The following is a 14979-nucleotide window of genomic DNA, read 5'->3' as shown; positions in this document are numbered from 1 at the left end:
CTTTTATTTTAAATCTGTTAAATCTGGAACTTTATAAACTGCCATGTAATTAAAGAGTTTCATAAAATCTTGTGTTTTAAATGTGCTTTTTTGAAAACAACCGTGTTATGGATATTAGTTAGCCATAGCTGGTTAGCCTCTGCAATGACTTTGAACTCTTAATATCTGAATTTTTGAAAAAGTCTATGGGAAAAATGTGTGGAAAATGTAGGAAAATGTACTTTTAGAACAGGAGCAGGCAGTCCCTGTTTGGCTCCAAATGCAACTTCAGTAAATATTGTTTTTTTCAAACTTTTTCAAAAAGTTGAGAACTGTGTTGTATCAATTCATCCAGCAATTTGAGCCCCAGTGTGTTGTTTAACCAATTCAAGTGAGAAGAACCTCACAATAGCTGAAAGCCGATCTGAGAAGAAATGACCCAGCCTTGTAGCCATTATAATTATTGGCAGTAAGACTTTCAAATTGATTTACAATCTCTAGCTTCAGCTTACCGTCTTTAAAGGGCCCATATTACACTATTTTCTGAGTAATGTTATAATGTTGTTTCAATCACAAAAAGACCTGGAGTTGTGTTTTGTTGCTTTCGCACATGTTTAACCCTACATCTTTTTGCTGAGTTCTTCTCTCAAACCGAAAACACCCTGTTCCACCTTGTGATGTCATCATGTGGTAATACAGGAAGTGCTCCACTGTGTTTTAAACCTCCACACACCTTCAGTAGAATCATTTGGATGATTTCAGACCTGTAATTGCCAATCTCTACAGAACAAAAAGGTAAAAGGTAGCTATTGTAACTTAAAAACTACCACTTCATGACATCATAAGGTCAAACAGACCATTTTGAGCTTTAGAGATGTAAACAGACTAATAATAAAGTGTTACTCAAACATGTGCGAATGAAACAAAACACAACTCCAGGTCTGTTATTGAGAAGTTAACCGCACCATAACATTAGCTTAAGTCTCTCAAGAGTCAGTTTTGTGTAATATAGAACCTTTAAATAAAACAACATTTCAGATTAACTCCACTGTCATAATGTTATGGCTGATGTATAAATATTAAAGCTTTTATTTCAGTTTTGTGTTTTGTTGACAGTTATAACGATGCCTGTTATTTAGAAGGCATTTGTTGCTATGGGATGATTTGTATTGATTGTAGGTTAAATGAAAAGTCCAATTGGCCCCTCTTAAAGACACTCCACCGGCGTTAGATAATGGGCACACATACATGCCTCAGATCAATGTCCTCTTTCATGCTCCAGGTGCGTGGCTAATAGCTGTTTGATTTATAATAATTAACCGCTATAACCAATCCTACGCAGAGACAACTCCAGTACGCCAACAGTACAACCAAATCTCTTAGCTGGCACTTCAAACCTGTGTCCATTTTATTAAAGAGGGGGTATTTTAGTTCTTTGGGGTACAAACTTGCTAACATAAAACACATTTAGAACCGATTTTGTGTAATACCCCGTCTTTAACAAAAAAAAACGAAAATGTATTAACTAACAAACTCTGCATATGCCGCTCAAATGCATTACATCGCTTATATAACATTCTCAAATACAAATGAATAAAACAAGAACCCAAAAGCTAGCTACATTTAAAGATGTACTACGTAACTTTTCTGGTTTGTCAGTACGGCATTAAAGTTGTCAAGCTTCATGGGGACAAGAGAGTTTGTTACGAGCCACTTTGTTCAGGGGTGGTGTTACGTAACGAAATGATGTCCAAAAATGGGCGGAGTTAGTTTAGTTACATTACCTAGCCGAGTTACATATCAGATCTGTGAAGAGGCAAGCCCGGTCGCAGAAAGAATTAATGTTTCTTCAAGGGATTCTGAGGAATAAATGCACGTATAATTGATAATTGATAATTTAATCCCATGCTGTTGAACATTCCAGACAAAGTATCATAATCTCACTGGAGACAACCCAATAGAAAAGTTACACAGTGCATCTTTAAAGCATCAACATCAATCATCCAGCTCTGACCACACTGTCTTAAGAGGGGCGTCGGTCTCTTTTCTTTGGTCCCAGTCTGAACACAGCCCAATGGAGCGATATATAACACGACTTCTGTATTATCTGGACTCACCGATGACGATGGTGGTGATCTGGTTCTTGGTTGACCCGAGCTTGTTCTTGACCTCGCAGACAAACGTGGTGTTGACCGCGTCGTCCACTTTACGCACGGTTAGCTTGTTCCCGTCCACCACCACTGAGTCGGGTAACGGACCGGAGACGCTAAAACAAGACAGGAGAAACAGGAGGTGAAATATACAGTAAGGGGCAACGTACGGTACAAACTACATTGTAAAAACATACAACTTAAACATACAAACATACAAATAAAATGGTTGAAAAGTTGGTATACAAATTTTATGAACGCGTATTTATTATATGTATAGTTAGTTTAGGGTTTGCTCATTGATTCTGCAGAAATTGGCAATGTTTTTCTGTCCCCTGTGATCCCCCCCCCCCCCCCCCCTTTTTTTCCTTGTGAGCAGCCATATTTGTTTTGATATGGACAAACATGCATGGCCCTGATTGGTTAATCCACTTGTCAATCACGCACATCAAGATACAAACCGCGACTAGACCATAGACTGTACATATAAATGGACATAGCTAACTGTCACATTCTAAATAGGAATAGAAGTTAGCATGAGCACGTTTTCGACTCCAATTCACTTTGCATTGAAAAACTGTCACCCCTCTCTTAACTGCTGCTGTCAGGCTCATCATATTAACCTGCTCTACATGATCCTGGTATTTTTATTTCACTATTATGTCCATAAATCAAAATATGAACAATAATAAGCGACAAATCAGGCAAATCATTCCCGAGGTCGCGCTCTGTAGCCTTAGCAACGGGTTTGATTGACAGTGTTTCTAAGAGCTCACCCCGTGCTTAATCAACGGTGCGGGTAGGAAGGGGCGTTACCTTAAACAGCCTCGCTCCTGATTGGCTCTTTGGTTGCTATGATACTCGTGGTCGGAATTACAAATATAAAACACAGCTTCAAATTCGTTCATATAACCGTTAGCCTCGATGAGCTTCATTTGACTGGAGCCTGATGCTATGAGTGACATCACGCCGCCTCAGTCCACTTTTTCTACAGTCTATAGATCAAACTCACATCCTTGTTAACTATTGGAGAAGTGTTTATTCTTGTGTAATAGCCGTCAACAGCGAAATAAGCTCTCCTCGCAGTGCGCCTCTCGCCGTTTTTCACACTGACTTCGGGGTGATTCAGAGTCACTTGGGTGAAATAAAACGTGTCAAAGTTTAAAAAGACCCATCGCAAAAACACAAACACAAAGTGAGAGATGGCGGAGGAGGAGAGGAGCAGCCGCCATTTTGAAATAATCAAAGAGAACGCTAATGTGAAGGCGCTCTGATCTGCTCGCGTTCATCACATAGCACCCAGCACGCCATCTGTCCACTGCCACCCGGAGCACCCATGATCGAAACAAGATCATTAGGAAGAAGGGATCATTAAAGGAGGACTGAAAGAAAACAGGGAGACGCTCTGCTAGTCTGCACAGCGGGGAGGAGGAGGGGGAGTAAGCTACTGATGGGAAATTATTCAAATTTTAATCGAAATTGAGATGAGAATGTTTCAAAGTAAATGTATCAAGTAAAAGCATATTGTTTGGAGTTTAGACTTAGAATAAATTTGACTCTATTGTCTGTTAATTGGTTCTGCATAAAGGTTTTGTTATGTTTAGTAAAATATGTCACATCAATCCATACTTAAAAAAAAGCTCAAGCTATTTTCAGATCTATGTTATAATGCTGCTTCATTCACACACACCCTGCATTTTTACGCCGAGTTCTTCTCTCAAACTGAAAACACACTGTTCCACCTTGTGATGTCATGAGGTAATACAGGAAGTGCTTCACTGTGTTTTTAAACTCCATACACTTTCACTAGAATCATTTCAAAGATTTCAGCCTTGGAATTGCCAATCTCCACTGAATTTAAGGTCAAAAGGTAGCTGTTAACATGAAAACTACCACTTCATGACATCACAAGGTGGAACAGAGCATTTTGAGCTTTAGAGATGCAGACAGACTAATAATAAAGTGTTACTCAAACATGTGTGAATGAAACAAAACACAACTCCAGTATGTTTTTAAGGAGGTAACAGCATTATAACATGGCTTAAAGCTCACACGAACCCATGTTTTGTACTACAGGACCTTTAAACAACACCTGATTTTCGATACTAGTACTTGAAAAATATTTTATACTTTCTAGTCATCACAAGATATATTTTTTTTAAAGATACATTTTTTTCAGTACCAGTATTCACTAACTGTTTATATAAGTGACACAAATTCCTCATTATTTACACAGACAACAATTAGCGTGACAACTTTGATACATTCTGGTAATCTAAATAATGTTTACAATACTCACGATGTCCATGTGACCGTGGTGGGGGCGGGGTTAGCGTTGGCGAGACACATGAGCGTGGCGTCCGATCGGCCCATGTACCAGTTGTGGTCGTAGCCTTCGATGGACACTGAAGGAGGGTCTGCAGACACAAGAAACAACATCATAAAAATACACTTCAAATATAATAATGACAAACAGATTAAACAGATATGGGAAAAAATGTACGTGCTCTATTAAAGGTGTACTATGTAACTTTTCTGGTGAAGGGTCTGCCATGTGCTTATCGACACGGAGATGCCTAGAATGTTTCACAAAATGGTATTTGTTAAATTACAGGGGATTTATTGCTCAAAAATACCTTGAAAATCGAGAATAGTTTTTTTTTTTTAAGAATTTCTTTTATTTTAAAATTGTTTTCACTCTGCATGGGGTCTCCTCTCCACAGATCTGACCTGTAACTTGGCCTGGTGGTGTCACATGCTTTTATCCATGGAGGTAACTGAACGCAATGTATATCAAAGAATCACTCACCCTTTTACACACAGTCAAAAACCAGTGTACACAATCTGGGGCTTAAGTGTCATGCCCAAGGACACAATGGCAGTATTTATCTGTGGGAGCGGGGGACCCTGATTTTGAGTACGTCTGATTCACAACTTATTGACAGATTCAAGACAGTAAGATGAATAATGATAGATTTTTGTGACTATGCATAGGTTAACAATAAACCAATTTTAAGGTCAACTATCGGTCAAAGGTCATAGGTCAACATGTGCTCTGCTCAGGCTGAAGGCTGGGTCAGGGTTAAATGGTATTAGGAATGCTTATATTGTACAGGGAAATGGGATATAAGATTGATAAAATATAAAATATAATAAATCAATATCATTTGTGAAGCCAGGACAAACAAGTTTTATTAGAAAGTGCATTTTCTGTAAAAAAATAAAATAAAATAAAAAATACTAATGCACTTCACCACTAGGGGGCACATAATCTGATAATTGCTGAACATAGTAAGTACAAGGGAAATAATAACACATAAAGAAGAGGCACTCTGATGGCTGCCACGACCTTATTATTTCAAAGTAAACTGAGTGAAATAAAGTGAATAATTATCCACTTAATATGATGTTACGAGGTGATTGAGATGTCCATTGTGTAATATTAATTAGAAACTATAGCTACAAAGACACTGTAGATAAGATTTAATTAGTAGGAATGAAAACCACAAGTCCATGAAATGAGCAGTTATAGATACATACAACACCATATGTTTGAGTTTATTTCAGATTGAATGTGGAAGACAGTCGGCATGTTTCAAATACTGCACTGTGGACTAAGGATGTCTGATATTGATACTGTTGATACTGACTGAGGTATTGAAAGGTATTGATACTGGTCTGAAATAATCAATACTTACTACAAGATTACAAATTGACTTAGTAACTTCTGGTTTTCATATTTTGAATAATTACTTCCTGTGTAGCGCTGTATTAAGAATTAGTTTGACGAGGAAAACGATAGTAAACGGCAAAGGCAAAAAAGTTGACATGGAGCAACATTATGCATTAGGTACTCCTCAAGATCTTATGGCAGTCAGTAGTAGTAGTAGTAGTAGTAGTAGTAGTAGTAGTAGTAGTGTCAACTTTCATCTAATATAAGTAATTTAAAGGTCCTATATTATACAAAATGTTCTATTTTGAGCTTTAAGCCTTGTTTTAATATTGTTATCTCCTCAAAAACATACCTGGAGTTGTGTTTTGTTTCATTCTCACATGTCTGAGTATTTTATTATTAGTCTGTCTACATCTCCCAAGCTCAAAACGCTCTGTTCCACCTTGTGATGTCATGTGATGTCACCTACCTTTTACCTTTTGTTCTGTAGAGATTGGTAATTCCAGCACTGAAATTCTCCAAATGATTCTAGTGAAGGTGTATGGAGTTTAAAAACACAGTGGAGCACTTCCTGTATCACCACATGACATCACAAGGTGGAACAGAGTGTTTTCAATATGAGAGAAGAACTAAAGAACCCTAAATATGCCGGGTTTGTGTGTTAAACATGTGAATGAAAGAAAACACAGCTTCAGGTCTGTTTGTGATGAGGAAACATTATAACGTAGATGAGAAAACGGGCCCTTTAAAGTCAGTTGTGTTTAATTTAAGTTTAATTTCAGTTGTGTTGTAGCTTTAATGAGTTATACTGTGCATATACATTTGGAAGTAAAACTAAAAGGAGAAGAACGAGGAGGAGAGAAAGAGAGGGGGGAGATGCCGTTCACTGACAGAGGTGGAAATCAGTGTCTGCAGAGGAGCTAAAGTGCTTAAGTGTGTTTGGGTTCACCTGGTTCAAAGATGGAGTTGTGTTGAGCGGAAAGAAAGAAAGATGGAGAGAGAGAGGGAAAGGAGGAAGGGAGGGAGAGAGAGACGTCTATGGAGCTTCACAGAGACGACTGAACCACTAAAGTGATCTGAGGATACTCAACACGCAACAAGAAACAGGAGTGAGGGGTCCAAAGGGATTAGTGAATGTAGTTTTGGATATGGATTATTTTTAATAGTGGTAGTAGTGGTAGTAGCAGTAATAGTACTAGTAGAAGTATAGGTAGGATATGCATAAGCACAAACTTGCAAAAAAGAAAATATGTTATGTAAGGTTTCAGCAAGAATTAGGCAGTAGTGGAAGTAGTAGAAGTAGAAGTACTAGTAGCGACTTTCTTGATTTTATCCCATTTTTCTTTGCGTTTGCCCTACATTTTGAAGTTAAGTATATCAGTACAGAGTTTGTTTTTAATGTTTTAAAGTTATAATGTTGTTTCCTCATCAAAAACATACCCGGAGTTGGGTTTTCTTTCATTCACACATGTTTAACACACAAATCCTGCATATTCTAGGGTTCTCTCAAACAGAAAACACCCTGTTCTACTTTGTGATGTCATGAATCATTTGGTGAATTTGAGCCCTGGAATTTGAAAGCTCTGCTAAACAAAAGGTCAAAAGTAGCTGTTAACTTTAAAAGAGCCGCTTCGTGACATCACAAGGTGGAACAAAGCATTTTGAGCTTTGGCGATGTAGACAGACTAATAAAGTGTTACTCAAACATATGTGAATGAAAAAAAAGACAACTCCAGGTCCGTTTTTGAGAAGGTAACGACATTATAACATAAACAGGAACACAAACTTTACAAACTTGTCCATTATAACTTTCAGGGCACGGTGAAAGTTCTTCCTCGTGATTTTAATTGCAGCATGTTAGGAACAGTACAGCTCTGTAAAAATAACAACGAACAGCAAGGTTTAACACTACAAGCGTCAATGTCAATGTTTCAAAGTCCAATTAAAATATAGCACCACGTTAACATCTTTATTTAATGTAAGCACTGAGAGCACTAGCTCCCACAGACAAAGAGCTAATGTCAGACTGAATGGAAATACAGTATTTTTAACAGGGTCCAGAGGTCAAAGTGTGGGACAGACAGTGGACTGTGTAAATAATGATGATGATGATGATGATAACAATAATGATGATGATGATGATGATAACAATAATGATGATGATGATGATGATAACAATAATAATGATGATGATAACAATAATAATGATGATGATAACAATAATGATGATGATGATGATAACAATAATGATGATGATGATGATAACAATAATGATGATGATGATAACAATAATGATGATGATGATGATGATGATGATAATGATGAAGATGATGATAATGATGAGGATGATAATGATGAGGATGATCATAATGATGAGGATGATGATGATAATGATAACAATAATGATGATGATAACAATAATGATGATGATAACAATAATGATGATGATGATGATGATGATAATGATGAAGATGATGATAATGATGAGGATGATAATGATGAGGATGATAATGATGAGGATGATGATAATGATGATAATGATGATGATAATGATGATAATAATAATTATGATAATGATGATGATATTAATGATAATAATAATAATGATGAGGATTATGATAATGATGATAATGAGGATGATGATGATGATGATAATGATGAGTATGATGATAATGATGATGATAATGATGATAATGATAATGAGGGAATGCCAGACTGAACAGATTAGTTTTTAGTAGTGATTTAAAGAGCTGTTTGAGTTCCTGATGAACTGTGGGAGTGAGTTCCAGAGGGTGGGAGGTTCAGTGCTTTGTCCCAATAAGTGGAGTGCTGAGGTTGGTGTCAGCTGACCGGAGGTGGCAGGTGGGACAGTGCTGATGGTGGAGGTCAGTGAAATAGGGAAGGGCCAGGTTATGGAGAGACTTGTAGTTGATGGGGAGGAGTTTGTATTGGATGTGGTATTGTACGGGGAGCTAGAGGAGTTGTTTGAGGACGGGGTGATGTGGTCTCTGGAGTGGGTGTGGTGTTGCATGAGTCGTTGCAGAGTTGAAAAAAGTTTATGTTTTCTGTAAATGTCCATGGATAATTCAGCATTTTGTATTATTATTGTTATGATTTATTTAATTTTATTTCACTTTTTCTATTGCAGTTAGGTTCACGATGTACTTTTAAAAGTTGTCTTGTGTTCAGAGAGCACATTGAAAATAACAGGGGACATTAACATTTGGTAAGACTGAAATAAGAAGTGTTAATTAATACAAGAATCCCATTTATTTTAGAACTTGTTTGTAGAGGTGTAAACTAGGATCTTTTATGAAAAGACAGGATATTTTGTTCTTTGCAGAGGACACTCTTGTTTGGAATGTTCCACTGTATGAAACTTATATCTGGCATTTACTAATTTACAAAAAATACACAATAATCAGTGCCAAAATAAGCAATTATTAAAATGTATTCATTTATCCATTCATAATTGCTGTTGCTGACTGTGCTCTCCTCTCCACAGACCTCACCTGCCACCAGTTTGTCACCAAGGACATAGGTAAGATACTAATTCCATATTATGGGGTATTCAAGGCAAAGCAATAACATCTTTATGGAGACAAGCAGGTGGTGAACCTTTTACATAAATCCACGCACGTCCTTATTATAAAAAGACAACCGAAACATCCCGATCTGCCTCTTCCCAATAAAAGTCCGTTTATGTGTTAGCGGTTAGCAGTAACAGTAACGGTATGTGCCCTAAGTGCTTCCTCCTTCCTCCAGATGTTGTTTTGTCGCCTTTGTCGTTAAACAAGTGACCGTGGAGAAGTGTGAAACTGTAGCCTCTTAGCGCTCGCTGTAAGCTTTATGTTGGCTTTATGTTGGTTCGACGCAGGTTTACACAGACTATCAGTGTAATGTGAGGAGATACGCGATGTAGGTGTAGAGGTGACTGCAAAAAGACACTGCACAAGACCTGTCCATGTGTTTATGCAGAGCGGAGAGGGATTCTGCGTGTGTAAATAGAATCAACTGTTAATGTGTTAAATACAGATAGTGTGGATGAACAGCTGGGTTTTATGTTATATACAAATAAATATTCTCACGACCATACTGTCATACTACAACTAGCATATTATGTCGCTGAAACTGTAACTTCTATAGCCGTAGCTGTTCTGGGGTTGACAGACAGAAGCAAGAAGCAAATGTTTGTCATTCAGTCATAGGCAAAGTGGTGAAAGTGTCTTGCCCAAGGACGCAAATACAACATGCACTTAGTCCAAGCGGGTTATCAGACCGCTGACTTTCCGGTTAGTGGGTGAAAGCACAAAACCACTGCTACATGAAGTTATTTTATCATGATTGTGTGAATACATACCATGTCATCAACAGGGTGAACCATATTCTTAAGTATTTATAGAGCCATAAATTTGCACCAAACTGCATACATTCAGTATAATAGTTACTGTTGCCATAGCGATCAACAATATAAAAGTAGGTATTATGTCTTTTGAATGGGGAAAAGCCTTCAAAATATAACAAGAACCTGAAACTCATGAATAGGAGATTGGAGGTCTTTGTCCTAATGTGTATAGCTGATAAACAAATCTACATCACAGTTACCATAACTTTTCTTTAGCTTTTTTTTTTTTTCTACTTGATAGACTTCCTGAATATCTGAATATCTCACTTCTTTGTTGGAGTTTGTTGGGCACTAACTAACTAATTAGGCCTGTCACGATAACACATTTTAAAGTGCGATATACTGCTGAAGTAAATATAAATGATAATACTAAAACCAAACCATAAAGCAAAATTATTCCCCAAAAAGTATGTGAAATGTACAAAATTGTAAAAAAAGAAAAAGAAAAAGAGCTGCAATAAATAAACAAATAAATAACAGACTGCAACAGTTTAAGTAGTTTGTTTGTGTCTATAATGAGTCACAGAAGTTCATAATTTGACCTTCTACAGCTCATATCTCATTGGAGTACAGAACAATAACCAAATATTTCCCACTACTACAAAGACAAAGTACACACAATAAAGTGGTGCGATATTAACTTTAAAAAAATTATTCTGCCATCTGTTATGTATTGAATGATAGATCTCGTAAACTGGCCACACCAGAACTGAAATGGGAAAAACAAAAAAAAAAGCTTTTGGTTATTTTGTTTTACACAAATGCAATAAATCTCAAGGACAAAACTGGATACACTGGTGCCACTAAAGCAGTAATCAATAGTCTGGTGATAAACGTTTATAATCACATCTGCACACAGTGATAGAACGTAACAAACTAAAAGCAGTAAAGTATTGTACTTAAGTAATGTACAGATACCTAAAACCTTTACAGTGGGTACTTTTTAATTTTACTTTATTACATTTGAGAGATGATATATTGTCTACTCCACTACAGTACTGAAAAGTAAAAGTATTAACCTGTACCTGCAGAAAAGTCTTATTTTTAACATGTTTGTAGTTTGAGCAACCAAAAATACACAAATAAAAACAACAAAAATATTAATTCAGTTTCTGTTTCTGTTGAACAAAATTCAACACAAATCTATGCTAAAAGAATTACATTTGAAGCTTATTTAGATCTCAAACTCTGCGGAAAATACTTTTATTTTTTTTTATTTTTAAGTACATTTTTAAATGGGTACTTAAATACTTTTACTTACAATTTTTTGTCCATGTGATACTTTTACTTTTACCTAGGTTTTTTTTTTTTTGCTCTGGTATTTGTACTTTTACTTAACCCTTTAAGGACTGACCACATTATAGACCATTATAGCTTGCGCAGACTTTTTTTTCTTTTTTTTTGCCATAAAGATCATGTTAAATGAAGTATTAGCATGTACTTTTGCGTTTTTTCACACAACTACCTCTATTTTACATATCCATCCTTAGTTTTCCTTTGACGCATTAAATAACTGACTGGGAGAATCATCTTTGAGGGACAATGTAAGCAGATTATCGTAATGACAGTAAAATTTTTAAAGGGTAATGGAAAATCCACAGCCGCGAGTCTATCGTCGGCTATACCATCTGACGCGATATGGTTAAGTAACTGTCTGTAACTGCACATATTTTAAAAATGCAGTTGTTATTACTGTTCTGTGAGTTTTTTGTTTGCATTGTCTAAACAGGACGCTCATTAAAAAGAGACTCTGATACTTTCACTGGCCTCTCTCTGAATAAATAAGGACACATGAGTGAAAATACAAACAGGGTGATGTGGTTGTGTCTCTTACATTCCACAGACAGTTTGATGGGGTAGACCCAGGTTTGGTCTTGGGTCCTCTGGTCCACGAGACAGGTGAGCTCTCTCCCGTTGTCTGCAGGCGTAGGGACCAGTCTGTACTCGCTCCTCACTGTCACTGTCCCGTCCGGTCCGCTGGTGCTGCTGGTGGAGTGGTTACCCCCCACTGAGCCCAGCCACCGGATACTGGCGGCGGGCTTCCCCTCCACGGCCTCGCAACGAGCCACCACCACGGCTTTGGAACCCGTCTGAACTGTCACCACCCGGGCTGCGTTCTTCGGTTTGGCTGTGGGCAAAAAGAGAAAATGGAGTTATTGAAGTACATATAATCTTTGGTTTGGTTGTTTTGGGGTATTTTTATGTGTAAAACGAGTTTCTCCTCCATCCACCTAGTAAAACTACTGTACACAAGAGTAACATTGTACATCACACATCATGTTATAGTGAAGAAACAGGAGTGATCAGTTCATATAAGGAAGGAGGACATAACATCATGATGAACAGTTGGTGTAAATATACAGTTCTTTACAGTGGCGGGGTTGACACTGGTCTGGTCCTGGTTTAGTCCCAGTCTACTAAGTTTCAGGTTCCAATTTTGAAGCGGTGCGACAGTCAGAACATGTGCGTTATACAGCCTTTTAGCAAGTATCATTTGGAGAAATATTTCATTTTAAACTAGACCTGTCTACATATTGCTCAACACAAGACACACAGAACAATACTTTTGGGGGGTCAATATTATCGTGGGGACTTTTCCCTTGCACTACTGAGAACATTTTTGGTTATTTTTCAGTTCTGTGATGTGATTTGAGCTGTAGAGGGCTAGATTATGAACTTCTACGACTCATTATAAACACAAACTAACTGTAAGTGTTGTATTTTGTGTTTGTTATGCATTAAGAATACGTTGTTGCGATAATTCAGCTTTATGTAGTGATCCGTCCATTTTCTTCTGCTTATCCAGGAAGAAAATGGATGGGTCATGGGGGCAGCTGTCTAAGCAGGATCTCCCAGACTTCCCTCACCCCAGATACATCCTCCAACTCCTCCAGTATTACTCCAAGTTGTTCCCAGGTCAGCTGAGAGACATAGTCCCTCCAGCATGTCCTTGGTCTTCCCCGGGGCCTCCTCTCACTGGGACATGCCCAGAACACCTCTCTCTGAGCTTATGTAGTGATATTGATTAAAAAATGATACATATTTTGGTCAACAGTAGCAATATAAATCAATTTCTTAAGTTTTTCTTATGGATTTTGTGTATTGATTTTTGTTTGCTCGAAGCTGAAGCTTGAACTCGAAAACTTTAGTCAGGATTTTACCACGAACATGGTAAAAATAACCCCTCAAATGTGAGGAAAAGTACTTTTTACTTTTCAGTCCTGTTCGAAAAAGTAGTGGAGTAGAGAGTACAGATACTGCTCTCAAATATAGTGAACTAAAAGTAAAACATACCCACTGTAAAATGTACTTAAGTAAAGTACAGAAACTGCTTTATTACTTTTACTTCATTACGTTGCACCACTGACCAGGAGGTACATGTGAGGTGTAAAAGAAACTACATATAAAGTATAAAAAAAGTACTAAACCCGGTTAGATCCAACACTAAACCAGCAGAAGAAACACAACCGTCTTAAAACAATGACTTGGCGTCTTGGCAGAGGTCTGTGATACGGCCTAACTGCTTCTGACTCAACAATGAGAACATGAAAGAAAGTGTGGGCATGAAAGGAGGTTTGGGGATCAGAGGAGACTCAATACAACAGGTCTTCTGTGGGTGACAGCGGCTGTAATGACACCCATAGGGAGAGCCACGGCCTGTGCTCTCACCCTCAGGCACACACAGGGAAAAGTACTGATACGTTTCAACTCTTTCTACACAACCTCATCCGACGGAGACAAAGACTTAAATGTGGTTCAAAGATGCAATGCTTGTACTAGAGCTAAATTTGTTCAGCTCCAGCACAGATATATTCTGTAACCAACTCTTGAAATCACCCTTGTGTGCTGTCTACATCCAATTATAAGACATTATTTTTTGGGTACAATAAACAGGAAGTGGGTGTTGGCATGCTAGTTGTTGTAAGCATTACCATAAAGCGCTTATAAATGCATCACAGTGAGTAATTAGGATGCTTAGAATGCATAAGGTAAGCAAGGAAAACTTTAAAATGAACTGTGTTTAAAATGTTTAAAATGTTTAAAATGAACTAGTTCTGTTTTTACGTTTTAAAGATGGTAAAAATCTGATACAGCAGCTTTAAATAAGTTATTATTAAGTTAATATTAGCAATTTATTCATTGATACACTTGTTTATAGTGGTAGTGTGGGTATTTTATTGAGCAAAAAATGTCAAAAATTACGGTTTACTTGTGGAGTCATGCAAAGAGTCTATATATATATATATATATATATATATATATATATATATATATATATATATATATAGTTGTTTGTGTGAAGTCTATAGGTGTTTTCATGAGGATTTACACTGTGGATTCTCAGTGAAGGCCTCAATAGGCCTGTCACAACAACGCATTTTGAAATGTGATATTTTTCTGTCCAATGCTCAGGCAACAAACCTCACCCCACTCATGCTCCCACATAACAATTCTCCATAAACGCAGCATTTTCAAAACAATAAAAGGTAACATGGTGGTATAAATATGTTATGTGTTAACAGTTAATACGTCGTAGAAGTAAAATACCTCTTTAAAGCTTCAATGTTTTTCTCTACATTGCTCTCACACATTGTATTTTTAGTATCTTCACTATGTCTGTGTAATCCCTCAAATCCAGGGATTACACAGGTCCATGTCTGATCCATAGTAAAAGCCAAACGTAAAATCTGTCAAATGAACAAAAAAGTTGTAGGAGTGAAGGCGTTTCGCTGCTCATCCAATTCGCTTCTTCAGTTCTGGTCAGATTGCTG

General features: G+C 37.3%; 1 protein-coding gene across 2 annotated transcripts in view; it reads right to left on the bottom strand.

The window, feature by feature from the left end:
- The window catches only part of pvrl2l (PVR cell adhesion molecule related 2 like), a 568718-nt gene that overhangs the window by 264775 nt on the left and 288964 nt on the right, over positions 1-14979 (bottom strand). For both annotated transcript variants that reach the window (XM_055225158.1, XM_055225157.1), the window contains exons 4-6: positions 12042-12335; positions 4429-4546; positions 2097-2245 (exon numbers count right to left, since the gene is read on the bottom strand). In XM_055225158.1, coding sequence (XP_055081133.1) covers positions 2097-2245; positions 4429-4546; positions 12042-12335 — 561 coding nt within the window. The remainder of the gene's footprint in view (positions 1-2096; positions 2246-4428; positions 4547-12041; positions 12336-14979) is intronic.

The sequence above is a fragment of the Periophthalmus magnuspinnatus genome, chromosome 11 (genome assembly GCF_009829125.3).
Source record: "Periophthalmus magnuspinnatus isolate fPerMag1 chromosome 11, fPerMag1.2.pri, whole genome shotgun sequence".
In the NCBI taxonomy this organism is placed as follows: domain Eukaryota; kingdom Metazoa; phylum Chordata; class Actinopteri; order Gobiiformes; family Gobiidae; genus Periophthalmus; species Periophthalmus magnuspinnatus.
Note: the sequence above shows the minus strand (reverse complement) of the source record. Positions and strands in the feature narration are given on the sequence as shown.